Source organism: Schistocerca serialis, unplaced genomic scaffold, assembly GCF_023864345.2.
Source record: "Schistocerca serialis cubense isolate TAMUIC-IGC-003099 unplaced genomic scaffold, iqSchSeri2.2 HiC_scaffold_897, whole genome shotgun sequence".
Classification (NCBI taxonomy): domain Eukaryota; kingdom Metazoa; phylum Arthropoda; class Insecta; order Orthoptera; family Acrididae; genus Schistocerca; species Schistocerca serialis.
Window position 1 is genome coordinate 2094971 of NW_026048515.1, and position 26079 is coordinate 2121049.

A 26079-nucleotide genomic window follows, 5' to 3' on the forward strand; every position below is an offset into this window, starting at 1 on the left:
TTAAGGTTATGATTTATTTATTGTGGCCCCTGTTCTTAAATAAGTCCTCACCAAATTTAGATTTACTGCTCTCCGGAAAATATTTTTCATTCTGTTTAATCGATCTACACCTTTCTGGAGTGTTCACTAACTTCACTGTTGGTTTTGAATAGGGTGTATGATGTTATTTCCATGGTTACAATATTGAGTCAAATTTATAAAGAACTCGGCAATAAGAGCCAACTTACCAGTAAGACGTTGCAACCATTCTGGCCTGGATATTGCACCAAACTGGTTTGGGAATGTATCCTACAGCAGTTGTATCCTCTTCTGAGGCAAGCTGTACTATGACCTTTATAACTGATTCTCAGCATCTTGGACACTTGCACTGGGATGGAGTTAACATAAGAGCGGGTCCCACACATGCTCTGTAGGGGACAGGTCTTGGGATCTTGCTGGCCACGCAAAAGGTTCAGAGATATGCTTGCCATGTGTGAACAAGCAGTGTCCTGTTGCAAATTAGCACCAAAATACTGTCACATTAGAAGTAACACATGAGGATGTAATATGTGTGTGACATACCACTGTGTCATCACAGTTCCCTTAGTTACTTAACAGCAATGAACTGAATTTGTACCCAATGGCGCCCCATACTATGACCCAGGAGTAACACTTCTGTGGCTCTCCAAAACACTGGAAGAATGAGACGTCTCCCCATGTCACCACTGTACCCTTTGTATTGTTGTGTTAATGGCAGCATATGCATGGGATGGTAATTCCCTGGTTCAGCTGTTACTAGTATCCAGCCAATGGTGCAGGATGACACAGAATGTTGCGAGAAGTCCATTACTTGTTCTTGAATGGCAGGACCAGATGTGAAAGAGCTACAATGTTTTTAATGCATGGTATGGTGATCTTCCCTTGTGATTGTCCGACGTGTTTGACTGAAACCATGACTATGAGCACACCTGCTGTCACATTCTCAAGTGGTCTAACATCAGATCTGAATGCCGCACAAATTGGGATATTGCCTGACTGGCCAGCTGGCGAAATTGAAACCCGCAATGAGGCCCCTTTCAAACTTTGTCAGCTGCCGATAACATTGTTTCACATGAGTTTGCAATGTCTTTGTGTAATTCATGTTGCTCACTCAACATTTGACATTGCTCATGCCCCTTATATACCCTTGTCTGAGAAAAGAGAAACATCTATATGAATATCGAGCTTAGATGGAAAACCAGTTCCAAGCAAAAAAGGGAAAGCTGAAAGGTGGAAGCAGTATATAGAGGATTTATACAAGGGAAATGAACTTGAAAGCAATATTACAGAAATGGAAGAGGACATTCATGAAGATGAGATTGGGGATATTGTATTGTGAGAAGAATTTGACAGAACGCTAGAAGACATAAGTCAAAATAAGGCCCAGCGGGTAGACGACATTCTGTCAGAAATGCTGATAGCCTTGGGAAAGCCAGCCATGACAGAATTCTGCCATCTGGTGCAACATTATGAGACTGGCAAAATACCCTCAGACTTCAGGTGAATGTAATACTTTTTATTGCAAAGAAAACAGTTGCTGATAGGTTTGAGAATTAGTGAACTTTCAATTTAATAAGTCATGGTTGCAAAATGCTAACATGAATTCCTTACAGAAGAGTGGAAAAACTGCTATAAGCTGCCCTTGGGGAATATCAGTTTGGATTCCGGAAAAGTGTAGGAACACTTGAGGCACTGCTGACCCTATGACTTCTCTTAGAAGGTAGGTTAAGGAAAGTCAAACCTACATTTATAGCATTTACAGACTTGAGAAAGCTTTTGACAATTTTAACGGAAACACTCTCTTTCAAATTGTGAAGGCAGCAGGAGTAAAATACAGGGAACGAAAGGATGTTTACAACTTGCACAGAAACCAGATGACAGTATTGTGAGTCGAAGGGTATGAAAGGTAGGTTGTTGAGAAGGAAGTGAGACAAGGTTATAGCCTATCCCTGATGTTATTCAATCTGTACATTGAGCAATCAGTGAAGGAAACCAAAGAAAAATTTGGAGTAGGAGTTAAAGTTCAGGTAGAAAAAATAACTTTGAAGTTTGCTGATTACATTCTGTTAGACAGCAAAGGACTTACAAGAGCAGTTGAACTGAGTGGACAGTGCCTTGAAAGCAGGAAATAAGATGAATAACAACTAAAACAAAACAAGGATAATGGAATGTAGTCAAATTAAATCACATGATGCTGAGGGAATTAGATTAGGAAAAGAGATACGTAAAAGTAGTAGATGAGTTTTATTTGGGCAGTAAAATAACTGATGACGGTTGATATAGAGAGAATATAACATGTAGGCTGGCAGGGCCAAGAAAAGTGTTTCTGAAGAAGAGAAATTTGTTAACATCAAATATAGACTTAACTGCTGGGAGTCTTTTCTGAAGGTATTTGTCTGGAGAGTAGCCACATATGGAAATGAAACATGGACAATAAGCAGTTTAGACAAGAAGAGAATAGAAACTTTTGCAATGTAATGCTACAGAAGAATGCTGAAGGTTATATGAGTAGGTGCGCAACTAATGTGTAGGTCCTGAGTAAAATTGGAGAGACTAGAAATTTATGGCACAACTTGATTAAAAGAAAGGATTGGTTGATAGGTCATATTCCAAGACATAAAGGAGATCACCAATTTATTGTTGGAGGGATGAGTGAGAGAGAGAGAGAGAGAGAGAGAGAGAGAGAGAGAGAGAGAGGAGGGGGGGGGGGTGATTAAAAATCATAGATAGAGACCAAGAGATGAATAAAGTAAGCGGATTCATAAGGATGTAGGTTGCAGTGGTTATTCGAAGATGAAGTGGCTCGCACAGGATAGAGTAGTATGGAGAGCTGCATCAAACCAGTCTTCGAACTGAAGACCACAACAGCATGTATCCTATCAGGCCTGATAACAACACTAAACACAAAGTGTTGTGTCTAGACAAGACAGCCTAGACACAATGAGAGGAAGCCGACAGGCACGCGCTAAGTTAAAGCTGAATGGCGTGAGGTCTGAAACAGGAGACGTAATGAATGATATAAAGAAAAGTACGTAGCTTCTGGAATACTTAACTTTAATCCATCCTTTTGGTACATCTGGAGATTGTGGCGATACAAGTGAGACTCTGTAGATACATGCAATGTTACTAATGGCGCCTTGCTAGGTCGTAGCCATTGACTTAGCTGAAGGCTATTCTAACTATCTGCTCGGCAAAGGAGCGAGGCTTCGTCAGTGTAGTCGCTAGCAACGTCTTCCGTACAACTGGGGCGAGTGCTATTCCGTATCTCGAGACCTGCCTTCTGGTGGCGCTCGGTCTGCGATCCCTGACAGTGGCGACACGCGGGTCCGACATGTACTAATGGACCACGGCCGATTTAAAGCTACCACCTAGCAAGTGTGGTGTCTGGCGGTGACACCACATTCCTCCCCCGCAAATCGGCGAACGGTCGTGTTATAAGGCTTCCGCCCGCCGTGGGGAGGACCCCATGTTGACGTATGCGATGAGGTGGGGTGCCTAACAACAGGCGAGGCTGTGCCACCCGCACCCGGCCATTCGGTCCGAGGGGAGCTAGGAAACGCCTGAAAACCTAGTCCAGGGTGCACGTCAACATGCGGCGTATGCGCCCGTAAAGAGACAGGAGGGGCCGCTAATTGACGCGATCGCCGGCGACGTCGACGTACACGTTGTGTGGGACGAACACAGTCACTGGTAGAGACAGTGGCACTGGACGAAGTGGAATTAACTACATGAATGTCCATGGGCGAAGGTCCACGAGCCTGAGTGTCCTTGGTTCGATTCCGGCGCGAAGCAAAGGGCCTGGAATGGTTGTGATTGTCTGATCTGAGCTTTTTCTGGCAAACACTTTGAACATGTCCTTTCTTATTACAGTAAAAACAAATAGCTTGACGTGACGGGCAATTGTCACGCGAATGTCTAGTTGCACACCGCGGGCATGATTTCACTGCATTTGTATGCTGGCGCGGCACACCTGGTTTAGAGCGTGGCGGCAGCTGCGTGGACGTGCGCGAGGGCAGTTTATCGGTCCGCGCAGTGCGCCCGACGGCCCGGTTAACGTTACACACGGCTGGCGAAGTTTCAAATGAGCAAAGTCAAGTGTGTCTTCTCTATCCAATATGTCTATCACTTGTTGAAGGGAGGGATTGACGAGTTTCAAAATCTGTTCCCGTATGCGAACATCAGAAACGTTCTGTGCAATTGCATCACGTACCATTGTATCTGAATTCACACTCAAAAGCACAATCCCTTGTAAGGCCTTGCAATATTGCAACCCACTCCCTATTAGTCTGACCGGCAAAACGTTTCGTACAAAAGAAAGTATACCTCTTTGCAACTACATTAACTGTTTCCTTGAAATAGGCATATAAAGCAGACAAAATTTCTTCGTAGGACAGAGTTGCTACGTCGCGTCGGGGAAATAATTTCGCTATCACATCGTACGTTTGCACCCCTACACACGCCAATAAATGAGGCTGCCGCTCGTTACCTTGAATTCTGTAGGCGGCGAGATGAAATCCAAACTGGCGTGACCACTCCGTCCATGTTTCCTGAGCAGGGTCATAGCGACGAAATGGGGGTGCAACTGCATGTTGTGGCTGCGGTAGCGGTGAAGCGGCGGCGGCCGCATCGTTTTGCAGTTCACGTTGACCCTGGACAAGCTGTCCCAAGGCATCCAATAACGCCTGCGTCTGCTGACTCTGCAAGCGATAAAATTCGGACAGTACATCTGGCGAAGCCATGACACAAGTAAATGTAAGCAATTAGGAAGAACAAGACCCTTTCCGTTGACTCGTCGCCAAAAATTGTTGTGTCTAGACAAGACAGCCTAGACACAATTAGAGGAAGCCGACAGGCACGCGCTAAGTTAAAGCTGAATGGCGTGAGGTCTGAAACAGGAGACGTAATGAATGATATAAAGAAAAGTACGTAGCTTCTGGAATACTTAACTTTAATCCATCCTTTTGGTACATCTGGAGATTGTGGCGATACAAGTGAGACTCTGTAGATACATGCAATGTTACTAATGGCGCCTTGCTAGGTCGTAGCCATTGACTTAGCTGAAGGCTATTCTAACTATCTGCTCGGCAAAGGAGCGAGGCTTCGTCAGTGTAGTCGCTAGCAACGTCTTCCGTACAACTGGGGCGAGTGCTATTCCGTATCTCGAGACCTGCCTTCTGGTGGCGCTCGGTCTGCGATCCCTGACAGTGGCGACACGCGGGTCCGACATGTACTAATGGACCGCGGCCGATTTAAAGCTACCACCTAGCAAGTGTGGTGTCTGGCGGTGACACCACACAAAGAACACTAATACACCCTGGTGGGCCATTCTACCCGTCACAAAGAATTTAAGCTCTGAATGATTCCAATATCTGCCAATGGTGTGTACTTTTACAAAGTTACATTGACTGACATCCAATCGTAGTGCTCCTCACTTTTTTGTCAGGCAGAGAGAGAGAGAGATAGAGAGAGAGAGATAGAGAGAGAGAGAGAGAGAGAGAGAGAGAGAGAGAGGGAGGGAGGGAGGGAGAGAGTACATTATCTTAGAGTGTTTGAATGAATTTGTTTTATACTTTTTGGAGAGCATCCATGTAGCGAGATGCCCCAATAATTGTCATTGTGTGGCTGCACGTTGTTTCCACAAAATCTGCTAAATGATTACTGGAAGTTAGATGACACTGCAGCATACACTGGATAACTGTCACCATTGCAAATATCAACATCTACTATTGTAGTTGCAGTAGTAATTAAAAAGACAGGTGAGTTAGGAAGGAGATTTGACTTGATGCCAAAGAAGCCTTTTTAGCCTTTATATCTGGATAGACTATAAAAGTTTCTCTTGTGTAAAAAAATAATAATCAAAAGAGGATGGATAGATTTAAATTTGTTTTGAACACAGTATGTATATATAGTTATGAGGAAGCAAGACATTGTAATTTAAACATTTGAAATTACAAAGAGACAGAATGTGTGTCCAGTACTTACCTTCAAGAGACAAATTTCCAAGTACTGTGAATAAACACTTAAATAAGTTAAAAATACTATACCTAACTTTCAGAACTATTTGTCACTTATTCAGGGAGGGAAACGGATATGTTGGACAAGGTTAAGGATAGTTTTGGTCACATAGACCTCAAGCTGCGGGAGTCCCACATGTTTGAGGATGAGGGAAGAACTGCAAGTAAATTAGTTCAGTAGATAACTTTTGCCACAGTAGTGAATGACATTTGGAATGCATGTGTGTATAGTTCAGATATTATGTGCATCACTTTATAGACCATAGATCAGAAAAGCTCAGATTCTTATACATTGACTTAAACAAGCCATTTTGCTTTATTTCAAAAGTTTTGTGGCCATTTCTTCACCTGAGCTATACAAAATTGATTATCATGCCCAACTTTTTGTAGTGCTTGTGAACAGTCATTTGTGGCATGAACAGTTTCAAAAATTGTATCAATGACAGTAGCCCCTTAAGAGTCTCAAATGAAAATATTGAACATGTGTGTGTTCATGCACTGCTGCTTTAGAGAATTCTTGTCACTGTAAAGGTAAATATTGAAAGTTTATCAGTGTGCTTTATGTTGCAGGATGTCTGTTTTACTGCGACAGTCATTGTCCCGCTTAACTCCGTTGTCAGCTGTGAGCTGTACGTACCTTCAGCAGCTGCACTCTCAGCAGCCAAGTGTGGACCTGTGCACATTAACTAAAACTTCTGCAGAACAGCAAGGTCGTCTTCCAGTGGTACCTGTTTTCAGGCAAGCACTGTCTTTCCCTGCTGAATCAATCGCTCTGAGGGATGCCTACGGAGAGTACACATACCGTGGATTATTCCTCAGTAGCCGACAGTTAGCTGATCAGCTTACAGACTCATTTGCCGGAAGACGTGGTGAACGAGTTGCATTCCTGGCTGGCAATGAAGCAACTTATCTTATTATTCAGTGGGCATGTTGGATGAGTGGTCAAACAGGTGTGTACAGTACATATTTTCACAGAGCTAGTGGTACTCAATACTGGAAACAGCTCATGTTTAATTTACGATTTTCCATGGTTTGTTGTCTTGCATCTGTTTGTTTTCTGTGTTAATCAAGTTTACTTAATCTTATTATGGTGCTCAAAAGATTCACTCCTACTCATTTAATAAGCAATACACTGACAGTGATGTTACTCATGATACTGGGCTTCATATATTTTGTGTAAAATTTGTGTATGATAATCCTGTATTTGATGATTGTTTAGATTTTGTAGCATATTTTGCGTAAAATTTGTATATGATAATCCTGTATTTAATGATTGTTTAGATTTTGTAGCATCGTCACCATCTCATGCTCCTCCTCCTCCACATCCCAACAGTTGGTGGTCTCTTTCTTACTTTCTCTCTTTCGAAACTGTTCCCTTGATGCTCTTGTATTTTCTGCCAGCTTTAATCCCATCCATGCATTCCTATCATCATCCTCATCCTTCCCCTGTTCCCTCAGTCAACTGCAAATCAGTATGGGGGAGGAGTTACCCAGATTTTCAAATCTGGATTGAAGGGCTTCTGTGTGGCACATTCCTTTTATTCTGTGCAGAAATTTCTCACAGTAACGTAGTGTGTCTTGTCTCAATGTTACTTATTTGCATGGGTTACCTCAAACTTTGTTTTGTATTCATAGGTTTTATTTTTTGTTGGAGTCACTCCCCCTCCCCCCACCCCCAGTAAGAATAATTCTGGCTCACCTGTCCTCCCAGAAATATTAGGGGAAGGTTTTTGTTTTGCCTAGCAGTGGATGTTCAGGTTAGGTTTCTTGTTTCTCCTGCTCTACACAGATCCTCAATCCTGCCTTTTTTAATGGGGGGGGGGGGGGGGGTCATGTCTTCTGACTGTCCATGACAGGTTTAATATTTGTATCCAGTGTCTCATTTCAAAACCATACTAACTTTTCTTTTTCACCTTTCTGACTCAAGTTTATAATCAATACACGCACATATTTAATGTACAAATCTTTAAGAACTGTTTCTTACAAATTACTGGGAGTAATATTTCATGTCAGTGGTGGTCTATTTCTGGAATTTTTTCTTGTGCCCTGACTAATGTTGCTTTCACGTCCATTGTATTTCTGCTATCCAGTTTTGTGTGCTTCTAAATTATCTGAAGGCGTTCCAACTTCTCCCCAGCAGCATGCACACCTAAATGAATTTTCTTTTATGTGTTTTGATTTCTGTCCCTCACTTTTTGATTAGAATTTTATTCACGTGATGGATTGTGTTCCCAGTGGCTGATCTTATTTTATGTTAAGTCAGCTCTGAAGAGCTTCATTTTGAAGTGTTTGCCACAAATGGTTATACCATACCTGCTGATTTAAGCAGTCCATACTTTTAATATGTGTGACATAAATTGTTGACTTGATGTAAACGTTACACATACCTTTTCATAGCTTGATATGTGAATAAATTGAAGTAGTTTGTAAGAGGCAGGTTAGCATCTGTGATGCATGAATGATCGTAAATTATTGCTATACCTCTCAGACCGCCGCAGGACCTTTTCGATAGACCTTCATCACCACTTGCATGTCAGTGTCATTGCTTGTATGTTTTAACAGCTTTCCAGTTGGCACTGTGAGGCCCAATATTCCTGGTTACAAACTTTTACACCTGAGAAAAATTTGAGGGTATCACTGGAAACAATCATATCACTAGTAAGGGAGTCTAACCACAGAACTACACAGGCAGTCATGCAAAAGACTTATTATTATTATTGACAGATACTACTACTTTCCAGAAATCATCTGTGTCTCCGTTGTTCCACAGATAATGTGGAGTGAGTTCTAGAAATAGCAAAATAATACTTTCATGTAATTAGTCAGTTAATAAATAACATTAACCAGCCACACAAAAAAAAACTTATTTTGGTTAAGTGAGTGGGTGGCCTGATGACCAAATGCCACAAACATTTTTCGCTAAGTCCACTCAGTATGTATATAAACAATGGTTTGGAATGAGACCGTGGTGAGCACAAGATTTCGTGTTAGTTTCAGATCAGTCACTAAATAAGTTATAATGCCAATAGATCAGGCTCATCTGAAAAGAGAACAACATTAGCCTTGGGCAATACTACAATTTACACAGCCTCTAATCAATTCGCTTAGGTTATCTTCACTTCCTTGCTCTACCATATCATTTAGGTGAATAAGGATGTAAATTCTCCAGTAACATCAATAAAATGATAACCTTATTATACAAGGTACTGTTTACAGAGGTGCATATCCCTAATAAAAAGTTCAGTTTAGAACCCAGTGCTTCATTTAAAATCTCTTAACTGAAACATGTAGAACATTCACTTGTATTAATTCAGTGAATACTGTTCTCAAGAAATAACTCAGCTGCATCCAGGGAAACCAGTAAATATTAAAAACATTAACAGGACAAAAACTTACAAATTTAGAACTGTACTTCCACTTGTTGCATAAAGGCAATGTATAACAGCTTACAGTACTGTCACTGACCCCAAGAACGGGCCAGATATTCAAACAGCAAATGTAATGGACAGTAAAGTTACTAACATAATTGTGCAAATTATACGTACCCACGGAATCACCATATTACCAAGTGCTGCCACAGTGACGCTCAGCTACTACAGAGTTCATTCAGTTTCTATTTAGTAAACTTAGCACTAGAATCATTAATTGAAGTCAGTGTCTCAGAGTTAAACAATATTATTCTAATTCTTGAGTTTCTCTTGGCGTATTTGATAATCAAAATATCCACAGGTATGCTGCCGGTCTAAAGTGTCCAACGGGCACAATATTTCGGCGATCATACATGTCCCAGTATCTCGACGTCTGTACCAGAATCCTCGTGCGGTCATACTCCATGACGTGATTTTCCGACAAACAATGTTCAGCGACCGCCGACTTGCTCGGATACATCAGTCGAGTGTGCCTCTGGTGTTCACGGCATCGATCCTCGACGGTACGCATCGTCTGACCAATATACGACTTGCCACATTGACACGGAATCTGGTACACGCCGGCCTTCATCAAACCCAGGTCATCTTTGGCGCTCCCCACCAGTGCACGAGTTTTATTTGGAAGACAGAACACAGTTCCGATCCGGTGTTTCTTCAGAATGCGGGCGATTTTCCCCGAGAGTGCGCCTGTGTATGGAATAAATGCAGTGCCTACCTCCTCCCTCGTGACTTCATCCATCTCAACAGGTTGTGCTGCAGTGGTTGGGCGGAGAGCACATTGAATCTGCCACTCTGAGTACCCATTTTTTCGAAATACAGTTCTTAGATGTTCCAATTCCTGGGGTAGACTCTCTGCGTCAGAGATAGTGTGCGCCCTATGTACTAGAGTTTTAAGTACCCCATTCCTCTGTGAAGGGTGGTGGCAGCTGTCTGCATGCAAATACAGATCAGTGTGAGTAGTCTTCCGATACACCCCATGACCTAGGGTGCCGTCAGCCCTGCTCTTGACCAAGACGTCAAGGAAAGGTAATTTACCCTCCGTTTCAGTCTCCATAGTGAATTTGATGTTGGGGTGTATGGAGTTTAGATGTGTAAGGAAGTCAAGGAGTTTATCCATACCATGTGGCCAGATGACGAACGTGTCGTCCACGTAACGGAAAAAGCAAGTAGGTTTCCATACGGATGACGACAGGGCTTCCTCCTTGAAGTCCTCCATGTACAAATTCGCTACCACCGGTGAGAGTGGGCTACCCATGGCGACTCCCTCCGATTGTTCGTAGTATTCTCCATTAAAAAGAAAATACGTGGAAGTCAAGACATGCCTAAAAAGTTCAGTGGCAGATTCAATGTGCTCTCCGCCCAACCACTGCAGCACAACCTGTTGAGATGGATGAAGTCACGAGGGAGGAGGTAGGCACTGCATTTATTCCATACACAGGCACACTCTCGGGGAAAATCGCCCGCATTCTGAAGAAACACTGGATCGGAACTGTGTTCTGTCCTCCAAATAAAACTCGTGCACTGGTGGGGAGTGCCAAAGATGACCTGGGTTTGAGGAAGGCCGGCGTGTACCAGATTCCGTGTCAATGTGGCAAGTCGTATATTGGTCAGACGATGCGTACCGTCGAGGATCGATGCCGTGAACACCAGAGGCACACTCGACTGATGTATCCGAGCAAGTCGGCGGTCGCTGAACATTGTTTGTCGGAAAATCACGCCATGGAGTATGACCGCACGAGGATTCTGGTACAGACGTCGAGATACTGGGACAGCGTTGTTAGAGAGGCCATCGAAATTCGTACCAATGACGACCTCATAAACCGTGACTATGGCTATAATCTTAGCAAGGCTTGGGAACCAGCGATCGGGTTAATCAAGAGTAAATCGAGCAAGCGTATAGTTGTGACGACCACGGCGGACAGAGCCATCACACCGATGTCATCTCAGTCGCCGTCGCAATCTGTTCCACCGCGCGACCGTGGCACGGGGCGCGGACGGCGGAGGGAGCGCGCCGCGGGCGGAGGGTATTTAAATCGGCCGCCGCCACGACCGAACCCAGTTCCCTCTGAGCAGCCATAGCGTACGGATCTCCGTGCCGGCACGTTCACAGGAGCTCAGTCCGTCAGTTCACCTGACGATGGTGACATGTATGATCGCCAAAATATTGTACCCGTTGGACACTATAGACCGGCAGCATACCCGTGGATATTTTGATTAATATTATTCTAGTGAAGTGAGCTGCACCAGTTCAAACATAACAACAAGAGTTAATATGGAACATCGGTCTTATAAAGTGCTACTCTCCACGCCCAGTCTAGTTTTATCCACATCGCTTTTAGTTAGCAGAAATGACATACCATCAATTCTATCTTGGATAGAGTATCTTGTGAGTACGCCTAATTATTGGTCCTCCTGGCAGAACAGCATTCAGACTTGATTTCCTTGCATTACCACAAATGTCATTGATTCAGACTGGGCTTTAATGCAAATTCTGGTGCCACCATGAAACAGAACACCGAGCAAAGTTGATCTCAAGCTACTGCATAAATCAGTTGGACAGTAAAATCAGCACCAGGTAAGAGTAATCATTCCCTCGCGTAGTACTTGTTCACATGCCCACAACCAACTGACTGCCTCACCTGCTCAGGGCCCAGCATTACGTAACTACTCGGGTGGCCATTGGATCACAGTGACTATGCACCAAGAGCAGGTTGTACCACTTAGCGGCAGCATCTATTCAGATACTACAACTTTTTCAAATACACATTATGTATCCCTCAAACTATTCTTCTTCTGAAAGATGAGGAACAAGGAAATGAGAAGCTTATCCTCTTGTCATTTTCCTGTTACTCTAATATCAGAGTTCACTATATTTGTGAGATTATATGAGTTTAATATATCTGTTATTTTCAAATAGATTATACTGCAGGAGTTTGCATCAATACTTAAATCTCCAACTATGCTGAGGTCAGTTGGGCCTGTTGTACTAATTGTCCTGTTAAGTATATCAAGGTTGTACACCACATTTATTTATTTGAGATACATATTCCATAGATCCAGTATGGCGTGATTATGCATGGATATGGAACGATTCAAAGCAGATACAATATAGATATCATACAATACAATACATACCGGTACTGGTATATTACACATGGTAGATGGATGATTCAAAACTGGTACAATACAATAATATAATCAAGATAATAAACAATACAATACCAAAATACAATAGTGATAAAAAATAATACAAATAACAATGACAAAGGAAATAATCTGAATTGCTACTCAAATTATTTATCTCTGTTGAAGAATTCATCTAAAGTGTAAAAACATTTTTCCAGTAGGAATTCCTATAGCCTTTGTTTTTAATAGCATTTTCTTTTCTTTTAGACACTTTATATTACTTGGGAGTGCATTAAAGATTTTTGTACTTGTGTTCTTTACCCCTTTTTTTGTACCAGAGAGAGATTTTTCCATTCACAGTGCATATCACCTTTCCGTCTTGTGTTATAATGATGGTATGCCTCATTTGTTTCATATTCAGAGGAATTGAGAAGAGTGAAAGCCATGAGTGAGAGGAGATATTGTGAGGTAGTGGTTAATATACCTAACTGTTTAAAAAGATTTCGACATGAGGTTCTTGGAGGGACACTACATATAACTCGGACTACTTTTTTCTGGCTTACAAAAATTTTTTTTGAAAGTGGTGAGTTGCCCCAAAAGATTATTCCATAGCACATCAATGAATGAAAGTAGCCAAAATATGCAGACTTTGATACGTTGATGTCTCCGATTTTGGAGATTGTTCGGATGGCAAATGTTGCTGAGCTAAACTTTTTTAGTCTTTGCTGTATGTGGAATTCCCAGTTGAGCCAGTTATCGATGTGAATGCCTAGGAACTTTCTGCACTGAACGCTCTGTAACTGTATTTGGTGGGCAGTACATACCAATAACTTTATGTTTAACTAAGTTGCTTGAATGAGTGTTTATGTGGACCACAACACCAGCCATTTCAGTTGTTCCTTCTTTGCAGAATTGTTCAACAAATGAGATTTTCTTAAATGTTCTGTAATTACTGACAGGTGTGGTGAATTCTCATCCACAAATACTTGCAGCAAATTGAGTTTATTCCTATGATACTCCACATTTAGATCCATTATTCTAAAGGGTACTGATATTTTACAACATTTTGTTACATGGTATTTGAATCAGTTGAATTATTACACAGGTCTTTAACACTGCGCTGTAATGACAATGGATGGTGGCCTCATACATACATTAATCCCTGTTCCATAGATCATGAATATGACATTTCGTAATGATGTGGAACATGTCACATTAACATAAGTTTTCTTTACACAAAATAATTAATCAAATAATTAATTTTTTATTTTTATTTATTTATTTATTACAGTTACTACTTCATATCTAAGAATTCATCTATTGAGAAGAAGGAGTTGTCATTCAGAAATTATTTTAATTTGCTTTTAAATGTTGGTTGGCTATCTATCAGACTTTTAATACTATTTGACAAATGACCAAAGATTTTTGTGGCAGCATAATTCACCCCTTTCTGTGCCAAAGTGAGATTTAATCCAGAGTAGTGAATAGCATCCTCATAAATATTAACAGATAATTTTAGCAGTACTCCGATTTCTTAGCAGTAATATTCACTACAATTGTGATTATTTACAGCACAGTATCATTGAACTAATTAAATCTCATCAGTATTGAAAGTCTGAAAATCTATGCAAGTCCTCTTGTTAATCATACCTCTAAGTTCACAAAATTGAAGTCCAAAATTTGTTGAATTTGCGGGACACACGTGGGTCAAACGACAACCTACCAAGACAAGGACCAAAGACCACGTGCTCTGCTGAGCATGCTTACTTATAAACTTGGTCACATGACCACCATTGGAGTAAATGTAGCTGCTTTACTTCTGACCATCATCCAAGTTTTATACTGCAATTTTCATACAAATTTATAATCATTTCTGAGTTCGTCTAATTACTTTACAATAAAATATAATTTAAAGAAACTTTTTCAGTATTTCACATTTTAGAAAATACTTGTAGCATCACAATACAAATACAGGACTATTTAGCCACATCACATAACCTATATGTTGATTTACAACCTATTGATTACAATTACACTTTACTGTCATGCTGTGAAACATGCAATAATGATAAGTATTATTTGCACAAAACATATTGACATCAATCATTGCTCTGTGTATGTCAAGTTGAATGGTGACTTCCTTCTTGTCTCCCAGTCTCCCCCACAATTTTTTAAATATAAATAAGAGACTGAAGTGAAACATATTGGCTACAAAAGGTAGCAGGGAGTATGCTGTCATCCTGACCAAAGTGTTAGTACAACAAAATGTCTGATCCATAGCTTCCATGAGACTCCGAACAGTATCTTTCAGAATAATAAGATTGTTTTGCTAGGCCCATTATTCTATATTGTAGATCTAATTTATAAGTCATTTAAAGCACAAAAATCAACAAGGAAATGAATGTTACAAATATCAGTTTTTTTTAAATTGGTTTACTTCTATCTTTTCAGACCCCAGCAGATAGTGGCTTGCACAATGATCATAAATTTTGTTCTAAAAAGCACATCTAGGAATTTTTAAGTGATTTTTAATGAGAAATTAGTGGTTTTTAGTCTGCCACTTGAAATTTTCCAGTATTTTATCTAACATTCTCATGAGAGTACGAGGGTGTGCTGAAAAGTAATGTCTCCAAATTTTTAAGTGAAAAATCTTAAATCCTTTTAAGTAGAACAAATTTTATTAACATTGTACTTCTTAATGCGTCACGTCCACATATTTGCAGCCCACTGCTTCTAAAGAGCTCCGAATTGTAGCATTTAACATGGCAGTTTGTAAAATAACTATATTGGTGGATGGGAAACAGCTTGCTTTAGTCAAGTTTTGTATTCGAAGAGTTTGTTCATGCATGGAGCATCCTCTCCTTCATCATGACAATGCCAGACCACACACAAGCACTGTGACATCTACAACAGTCTGATGCCTTAGGCTAAATGTCATCAGTTATCGTCCATACAATCCTGACTTGGCTCCAGCCAATTTTCATCTATTTCCAAAATTTAAACAACACCTTCAAAGATTTCATTTTAATAGTGATGAAACAGTGCAAGCAGATGTGAGTTGCATAACTGTTAGGGAAATTCAGACACTCAACAGTGATGGTATCAGTAAACTGGTCTCTCGTTGGGAGGAATGTGTTTGGCACCAGGGTGACTATGTTGAGGAATAAATAAAATCAATCAATGGAAAATCCAGGATAAAAAATGACGGTATTATAAAGGACAGATTGCAACTCACCATATAGTGGAGATATTGGTCACAGACAGGCACAACAAAAAGACTGCTAAACAAGTAAGCTTTCAGCCAAAAAGCCTTCTTCTGAATTAGACAACACACACACACACACACACACACACACACACACACACACACACACACACACAAAACCACTGTCTGTGGCTGTCAAGAAATAAATATGTAGACATGAAGAATAAAGGTATAGACTGTTAATAACATTTATTTTATTTAAAAAGTGTTAAGAGTTTTCACATAAAATTGGAGGCATTACTTTTCAGCACACCCTCTTAAACTCTTGATGTCTCCCGTTAATTTCACAGTATTTTAACCCCGCACATGGAAGTCTTATTTTAATATGGGGTGCAAGCAGTCTTTTTGCGGATAAAAAAATAAAAAAATATTAAAAAATAAATTTTTCTGTATCCTTCCCATTAATTAAAGCCTGCCGTTTGTATTACCTGCAAGTGAGCTTGCTCTGTTTCTCCATGAGAGAATGGTGCACGCTCTGCCAGTTGACCCTGAACATTAATATGTGTAATCTATTATGCATACATGGGAAAACAAATGTACTACTGTACAAGTACACTATTGATGATAAACTATGGGAACAGTATGTACTGTAAAATATGTACAGTAGGTGTAACAATCGAGAGCAACCTTAGGTGGAATGGTCACATAAAACAAACAGTAAGAGAAGCAGACACCAGACAGATTCATAGGAAAATCTTAAGAAATGTAACACATCCATAGAGAAAGTAGCTTATGTGATGCTGCTGCTTGTTTGACTGATTCTTGAATATTGTTCATCAGTAAGGGATCCTTACCAAGTAGAACTGATAGAAAAGATCCAATGAGAAGTGGCGTGTTTCATCTCAAAATTGTTTGGTTGGTATGAGAGTGTTACCAAGATGCTCAATAACTACATTGGCAGTTGTTAAAAGATAGACATTATGTATCACAGAGAGGTTTACTGTTGAAACTTAGACAGAGCACTCAGTAAGTGTCAGAAAACATATTGTTTCCTGCCACATACATTGTGCATAATGACGACAGTGAGAAAATTTGATAAATTATAACCAATACAGAGGTTTGCTGGCAATCATCCTTCACACAGCCCTTTCACGAATGGAACAGGGAAGGGTAAATCAGTTGGTAGTACCGGAAGTGCCCTCTACCACACACCATTAGGTGACTGCGGAGTATGATGTAGATGTAGGTAGATGAGTTGATGTGATGATTACAATTCATGTCACCTCTTGTTTTCACAACTAGATATTTATATGACATAATTCATTGTATTAACATCTGTTACATTTTTAAGTTTAATGAACTGGAAAATTTCTCATTGTAAAGATCTGGTTGCCTGTATTTCCTCTTGATTCATGTTAAGTCAGTATAACTAGTTAATGCTAAACTTTTCTATCATTAATACTTTCTCTTAGATAATAGTCTCACCTTCAAAGAGTATGAGATAATATCTAATACCATCAGTTGTCATTAATGTACTGTATAACCCGAACTCTGTTGCATTTTCCTTGGGTATGCCAGAAATTACGTCTGTGCCCATCGAGGACATTCAGTCCAGTGTACTGTGCTGTGTTCTGCACATTAGCAAGCTATCAGCACAGTTGCGACATTCCCTTTACCTGTATTGCAGCTGATATCAAGTGCCTTTAAGTCTCATATCTTGATTTTATGAAGTAATATGCTGAGTGTAGTACTGACTTTAGAAAGGTTAGTGCCTAGTAATGTGCTTTAGACAGCAATTAAGTTTGAGTAGTCTTTCCCACTTTATTTGCACTTTACAGTTTTTGATGGCCCATTCCAGTCTTACAGTACACAGTTCCTATAGTTAAAAGAATCAAACCTCTCCTTCCATGAACTTGTCCACAATATAGTAACTTGGCTACAGTGCACTGACACACTACTTGTTGAACACCACAGGGGCATAATATGCAGAGTTAGAAATATGAAATTAATAGTACACATTATAGTTTTCAATAAATTCACCAAAATAGATCACTGCATCCAGTGTGTAACATTTCTGTAACATTATCACTTAATGCCAGCATATATGTTAACCGGGTGTGATATTTTACCTGCGAAGTTGTACAGTTATTAGCTTGTACGAGACTTTGTCATACCAACAGACATAGTTGTTTCGTGTTTAATTTCCAGCTGCAGATTTTCACAGTTAAGTTAAACACAGATGTTATGCGATTCACATCCAGAGCCAGATTGACACTAAATACCATAAAGATGTTAGCATCATGCTAGCGAGGTACATTCTTTGACACGGGGTGTTAACGTTACAAGTGGACCCTGCAGATTTGCGATTCCTGGGTGGGGTGGGCTATTTAAAGACTAGCGTACAGATATTTGTTAATCTCGGAAACTACGGAATATTTTGAAAATCGGCTGGATTAGATTTCACTGTTCTAAATGCACTATAAGACTTAACTGCTTCCTGGTTTACGAAAAACATTGAAGGTTAATAAGTTATAATGGTATGTAGAACCATCTTATGCTTCCTCGTTGGAAATACCTACTTAAGAGTTGGGCAACCATCTTGAAATTATTTTACCTTATGCAAGATTGTAATTAGTGGCTTAATCAATTAATGAGAGGTATCATCTGATTTAGAAAAAGTATGTTCTCAGAAAGAGAGGGATGACTGTTTTTGAATGAACACTAACAGTACTTCAGATTCCGCCGATTAGTGTGGAAAGTTTTCCCCATTATGTGTTGTAAAACTTTCAGTTGGTCATAACATTCAATTAATCAAACAGCTAGCAAAACTAATTGCGTCACTGAAATGAGAATGTTCAATATTACCAACTGGATAATAAATTTAAATGGAACTTTGCCTAAATAACACTTTGAAATATTTATGAACATATTACATATTTTATGTGCAGCTGTATTAAAAATTGAATGAAAAATCAGGAAAAAATTTGGTTATCGATGACCATAGAAGGCATACCAGATGGAGGGTTTCCAACATGCTACATCTCACAGTCTATATCATTTACAAGTCTACCCAGAACTGTGTGTCCACCCTAGCATCTGAACATGTGATGGCACTACTTGTGTAGTAAATGTTATGGTTCACGGGCAGTTTTATTATTGATCGATCTTTACACAACCCTAATACACTACTACCAGTGTTCACAGGCATCTTGCCTTCTTCTAATATCACTGTCCCTTTTGCATAGAGTCCATTGCAGCTTCTTCACTACTTAGAATGCAGAGTGCTTGGGATGAAGCTATGGTGTGGCGTAGTTGAAGTTACAAATATTAGTAAACAATGTGCTTTTTATTGTTCTACATTGAGGAAAAAAAGAACAAAAATGTAATATTGTGAAGGTAATTAATTTTGTCATATAGGTACCTAAAGTTTGACTAAGTGCCATAGAAAACTGGATTACAACACTCTGCACTAGATTGAGAGCTACATATGTGTTACCTCACTGTCAGTTTGCATAAAATCTAAAATTAAATATCTAAATTTATTTGAAGAGCAGTGATTGTTCCCAGCTGTTCCTCTGAGCAGTGTGCACCCACCACAACTGTTGGAATACTTCATCTCTGACAGTGATGCAGGAGTAGTTGTTGCAACAACTGAACATGCTGATACTCTACGGAAAGCCGCTGGAGACAAGCGCAAATTTATTGTCCTTGACTCGACACTACGCACTCTTTCATCCAGGAAAGCAGATCAGGTACGTGCACCATGAACTCGTAGTAGGATTATATGGTACAACTTTTTGTTAAGAATATTTATCAGGAGAGATTATAATTTTCAAATATGAATTAAATTAAAAATAGATTTATATTATTTTCTCTCGCTGCATTATACATGAAGCAGGTTTCACACTATTTCATAGGTGATCAGTTCATTGCACTCAATGCAACATTACATAAACTGACAGGATATCTTGTTTTACTGTTAGGGAAAAGAAAAATAATTCCAATCCAGTTGTACTATACCCAGTGAGTTTATGCCATTCTTTGAGACTTCACAGAGCTGTTTCAAAACTTATCATTGACATCAAACTCTGGAGTAATTAGTTCTGAAAACCATACTTATGATCATAACATTCCAAGTTTGGATTGAAAATGTGGTTTGTTCTAAGTTTTGCAACTATTAGCAATGATTTTTCAATAGGTTTGTGGTTTGGCATTCTGACAACAGTTCAGCTGCAAAGTGGCCAACTCCTGTAGTAAGAAAGCTACCTAACAACAATACTTTCCTTCTCTTTACTGATTCACTTACATGCCTACTTCACTGATTACTACTTAGCTTCTTGTGCTATGTATAAAACTATATTCATACCCTGCAAATCACTGTGAAGTGCATGGCAGAGGGTACTTCCCATTGTACCCATAATTAGGTTCCCTTCATGTATGGAATGCTGGAAGAACAATTGTTTGAACACCTCTATGCAGACCGTAACAAGTCTAATCTTGTTTTCATGGGAGATTGCTCAGTTTGCTATAGTTTGGCGGTGGCCATTCACAAGTGTAGTCAGCTGGTTCAATGTCATACCCGTATAGAATGCCACACAGTAATTGAGCATGTATGATATATAACATGGTTGCTTTCATATGTAGCCCTGCCCTTTATAGGGTAGGAAGTTCCTGTGACTGGATTTCGGTATGAAGTGGTGGGTAGGTATATGGGGCAGGTCTTCCACCTCAGTTGGCCACAAGGAAATGATCCACGGGGTGCCGAATTGGAGTAGGGATGAGCAAGGATATTCTGTATGTTGTGTGAGTGGCTGAATACTACTTTGGGTGACATGAGTAGGATTTTTTGTAGGATATTCCTCATCATCAAGAGGTAGTCAGAGCCCTGGTGAAGGAAGTTGTTGAGCTTTTCAAGGCCAGGGTGATATGGATGATCAGAGGACTGCTCGTCAGTGGATGGTTAACAGGTTTACTGGTGCAAATGGAGGAGATCACATGGGATACCGAGCGAGGTGGCGCAGTGGTTAGCACAGTGGACTCGCATTCGGGAGGATGACGGTTCAATTCCGTCTCCAGCCATCCTGATTTAGGTTTTCCGTGATTTCCCGAAATCGTTTCAGGCAAATGCCGGGATGGTTCCTTTGAAAGGGCACGGCCGGTTTCCTTCCCAATCCTTCCCTAACCCGAGCTTGTGCTCCGTCTCTAATGACCTCGTTGTCGATGGGACGTTAAACACTAACCACCACCACATGGGATATTTGTCCTTACAATGAGTCCAGATCATGAAAACATTGTCAGTGAATCTAAACCAGACAAGGGGTTTTAATATATGACTGTATAGGAAGGATTACATCAGATGCGCCATAAATAATTTTACATGGGATGATGCTATGTGAGTACTGAGATGCTGTACCCTTGTACTAGAAACTTTAAAAACAGACTACAGCTGAGGGCGTGGAGAGGACTAACCAAGCAGAGCTCTGCAGCTACTCAGGTCTCATGGTGTCATAGTAGATGGCAGCACACTTTGAGCCTGTGCAATCGGCGGATGCCCTGAATGTGAGAATTACCAAAACCACAGGTTAGGTAAACGCATACTCTAGCCACGAGGTTGGGGAAACCCACGTCCGGCCATTTACGTGAAACATGGAGGGGTAGCTGCCATGGCTGAATTGAGTGTCCAGAACAAATAGCAAATAAGACTAAATCTAATAAAAGCCTAAACCCAAATAGTTACAGAGAAACAAGTAACATAGTTTCAAAGACAAAATTAAGATAAATGAGTGGGTGGAAATGCGCCCACAATTCGAAGTGTAATTTTTAAGCTATTCCATGTTAAATATTTTATGTGTAAAATGAACTTTAAAATTTAATATCTTAACAATGCCCTAAACAATTTTTCATAAACAAAGTGTCTATGGATAAGTCTCATTGAGCACTATCAGACCACCACAGCAGATTTTTTTGTAAACATTACCTATTTCGAATTACAGGCCAGAATGTACATTCTGCATGTAAAAACATGAGATTTACATAAATAATGAATGAAACATTAAAAGTAGTGGCAGCATTATGAAGTAGACATAGATAAAGAAGTATGAATTATGTAGTGTTAATTGTTTATATTTATTAGCAACAGAACAATGCATACTAGTGTATACCCAAACAAAATCATTATTTATGTACAATCTACTTTAAGTTAGAGAAAAACTGAGAACAGCACTAGAAAGATGATGAAATGTATATCTAATTGGTGTATGATACTTCTGTATAGTTTTTAAATATGTTGTGGAAATCAAAAATGTGTTTGCTTGACCCTCATCATGGTGAGGGCTTAAATAAGCAGCATCCATCTTTCAAAGGCGAATGTGTCGAAATTATTTTGAGTGTTGAGTCGTAGGCTTGTGATATTCGTGTTTGTTGCTAATGAATACTGTGAAATACATTCAAGTTGGAGACTTTAAAATATGTTTTGTTAGGCAATCTAATCTGAACTCTAAAGCTTTACTGCGGTTAATGTTTTGGACTTTAGTTAGTTTGTAAGTGTGGAGCTTTAAACTCTGGCTAAAGTGACTTTGATTATTTTCCAGAAATTTATGTAAACATGAGGTACTCTTTCATTTCATTTAATCCCTCATTCAGATATTAATTAATTCAGTGTGAAACTAATATTAACACAGCAACATTGGAAAATATAGATTGTTTCTTACTATGAATATGATATGTTAAGTTGCAGACAGGGTTAAAAGATGCGTACACATAATCTTTCAGCCACAGCCTTCATCAGAAAAAGAAGGAGATACACATACCATTCATTCACACAAGCAAGCACACCTCATCCACACATTACTGCCAAGTCCGGCGGCTCAGACCAGAATGCAACTATCACGAGAGGGGGTGGGTAAGGGATAACAGTGTATATATGGAGAGAGAGGAGTGCTGTCTGATGGGAAGTGCAGGCACTAGACTACCAACAGGTGCAGTATCCGGAGCTTCTGGGGCAGGAAGATGGGGAAAACAGAGTGAAAAAGGAGAGGGCAGCAAAGAGGGTGGAAGACAATGGGGAAGAGGTGATATGACGGAAGGGGTGGAAACTGTTGGGTGGAGGATGTGGGGGCAGCGTGTTACCCTAGGTTGAGGCAGGGATAATTGTGGGAGCAGAGAATGTGTTGTAATGATAACTGTGATCTGCACATTTCAGAAAATCTGGTGGTGGGTGGGAGGATCCAGATGACTCAGGAAGGGAAGCAGCCATTGAAATCAAGTGTGTTATGTTCAGCTGCATGTTGCACCACAGGGTGCTCTACTTTGCTCTTGGCCACAGTCTTGTAGTGGCCATTCATCCTTGGTGGACAGCTACCGGGTGATCATGCCAACATAAAAAGCTGTGCAGTGATGGCAGTAGAGCTGGTATATGACATGGCTGCTTTGACAGGTGGCCCAGCCCCTGATGTTGGGGCTGGTTAAACCTGTGATCCTACGTTCCTGTAACCCACCTGGCCTCACTCTTAGTGACTGTCTTTCATCCACCCATCCTCTTGCCTGTTCTCATCCCAGCAGTACGCAGAGCCTTCTATTCCGCCAACGCACCCACAGTCTTTTTACTTTCCCCTTTTCTGCTCTCGCTGCCCTCTGTCTATCCCTCCCCCTCCCTGACCCAGCCTCCTCGTTACCCCACCACCGGACTGCTTCCCCCATTATATGCTGTTGCATGCAGTCTGGCCTCAGCAGCCTGAAGCAATGGTCAGGTGGTGGGTGAGTTGCAATTGTGTGGATGTGTGTGTTTGTTAGCTCAGAAGAAGGCCTTTCGGCTAGAAGCTTACTTGTCTTGCAGTCCTTTTGGTGTACTTGTCTGCAACTCACTATCTCCACTATATGATAAGTAGAAATCTATTCTTTACATAATACCATATTGGCATTATTCCATCCTGGATTTTCCATTGTTTAAACTAATATTAACGTGTAGTAAATGTGACAGTGAAGGAATAAACTGAGTTTCGTTAAAATTTAAAATGCTGTGAGTAGTGGATGTTATTATTTGCCACAAATGCTTGCTTGCTTTTATTTGAATTTTGTGACTGGATTTTTTTTTTATTTTATTATTATTTTTTTTTAAGGGTTAATGTTACAGGTGGGTTGGTTGGCTCCTAGACTGTTTTGTAGCCAACACTTAAAAATCCAGTCACACATTCAGAGGCACTATAAACAGTGACTTTCTAATTTACAATTTATTTTTTGTGCAGATGCACTTGGGGACTCATGAGCTAGAAGTTTATTGAATAGTATTTTGTGGAATTGACAAGAAGGCCACTGCTTTAGCGTCACTCATTTATTGTCTGTTACGTTGCAGTACCCATGGCAGTACAATGGATTTGTTTATAGTTTTGATCTTTGAAAGTGAAATATTTGTGGGTGAGGATGTGATTGGCTAGGAAAGGTGTCAGGACGATATTGAGAAAAGTAGGGTTCTGTGGCTGCAAGACCATGGGCAATGGGGGATGTTGGTGTGTAATGATGTCATATCGACAGTGACCAAAAAGGAGTCTGGAGTTAACAGGACAGGGAGTGCGGAAAGACGATGAAGGAAATGAGCAGTGTCTTGAATGTTGGTGGAAGGTTACGGACAATAAAAGTTTGTTTGGTAGCATGTGCCCTACAACAGAAAATAATTGACATACTTAATGAACATTTCAATTATCATCTTCATATTCTAATAGCAAAGTTTCAAAGATGCAAGGACTATGTGGGCATATTCCTCCCTCCCTCCCCCCCCCCCCCCCCCCCCCCTTCCTGCTCAGTCCCCAAAGAATAATTTAGTAAGTTAGGTGGTTGACAAAGAACTCACATTAAGATACAGGGAACATTATTAAGTATTGATGTAAGATAAAGAACACTTAAAATAACGAAAGAAATTGGACTAGGTTGCACCTTCACCATACTCCCTCAAAACGTAAACCAGTTTTGCTATGGACGGGACATCACTTCAGAAGACAAAAAAAAAATGCACTTGACAAATTAAAAAACAGGTAATCCTTGCTAAATGTGCATTCTGTTCCTAGACAAATCTTTGATAAGTAAGTCCAGGAACAGGAATATGTGGAATGTGTGTTTTGAAGCTTTTGTCTGGTGTGTGACGCTTAATGGATGTGAATGCTGAACAGTGGAAGGAGTCTCAGCAAGATTGACCCAGAGAAGAACAAATTTGAAAGTCATGAACAAAATCAATGAATTAAAAAACTCAAGAATAGAAAGAGCAAATATAAATTTGAGAGCTGTTTACCGGGGCGTAACATGCCATGAAAGTATATTTAAGGTATAAGCCGGGATGAAAGTGACAGAGGTGAACGCAAGAAACATTTCACCGAAGACCCAAACAGAACACTAGAATAACAAAACTGCCAAGGTATGAACAATGAGAAAGTGGTTGCATCTTTGAAACTTTGCTATTAGAATATGAAGATGATCATTGAAATATTCATTAAGTATGTCAATTATTTTCTGTTGTAGGGCACATGCTACCAAACAAACTTTTATCCTCTATATTTTTAATTTATATAATAATGATGATGATGGTAATGATGATTATGATCAATCATTCTTTCCCAGTTGCTACTTCAGTTATGTTTATCAGTCAGGCAACCACATGATAAACATAATTTTATCCACTACTTTCACCATTCTTTGTTATTGTCATGCCTTCACTAAAAGTAAAGCCTTGTTTATATATGTATGATGGAGCAGTCTACAAGTTTCTACCATTTGAAAACATTCTGTGATCCTGTGCATTACTATAATTTCCTTCAAAAAACCTCAACTGCATTTTGAAGTTTCTAGTTCTGTGATAAATGGCTCATTGGTTTGCACATAAAAGGAGCTGCTGTTTTTAAATCCGTTCTTCTTTGTTTAACCACAAACATCCTTTAAAGTGCTACAGATATCAACTATTTGCAAAATATGGGGAAGATAACTACTCATCTACAGTGGATCAATGCTTGGAGCACAGGAACATGTAAGGAAAACAGCATTCACATTAGCTAGCGATCGCTAGCTCTTTTTCTAGCTGTAGTACACAGACTCTCACACGCAACCACACATACACTGAAACAGACATTCCCATGGCCATGGCAGATTAATTATTGATACTTGATTATTGAAAGCTGATGAAGGTGGGTAGGGGGTAGGGAAGAACACAAGTACCAGGTAGAGGGAAAGAGGCAAGTCTTTGGACAGATGACTTTGCAACTGCACAATAAGATGAATAGAGTACGGAGGTTACAACAAAAATAGA

At 40.1% G+C, this 26079-nt stretch overlaps 1 protein-coding gene across 1 annotated transcript in view; it reads left to right on the top strand.

Annotated features, from left to right (window-relative positions):
- Window positions 1-26079, top strand: part of LOC126452529 (malonate--CoA ligase ACSF3, mitochondrial-like) — a 105420-nt gene that overhangs the window by 23362 nt on the left and 55979 nt on the right. Inside the window, exons 2-3 of the mRNA XM_050091086.1 lie at window positions 6603-6982; window positions 19359-19543. Coding sequence (XP_049947043.1) covers window positions 6604-6982; window positions 19359-19543 — 564 coding nt within the window. The 5' untranslated portion in view covers window position 6603. The remainder of the gene's footprint in view (window positions 1-6602; window positions 6983-19358; window positions 19544-26079) is intronic.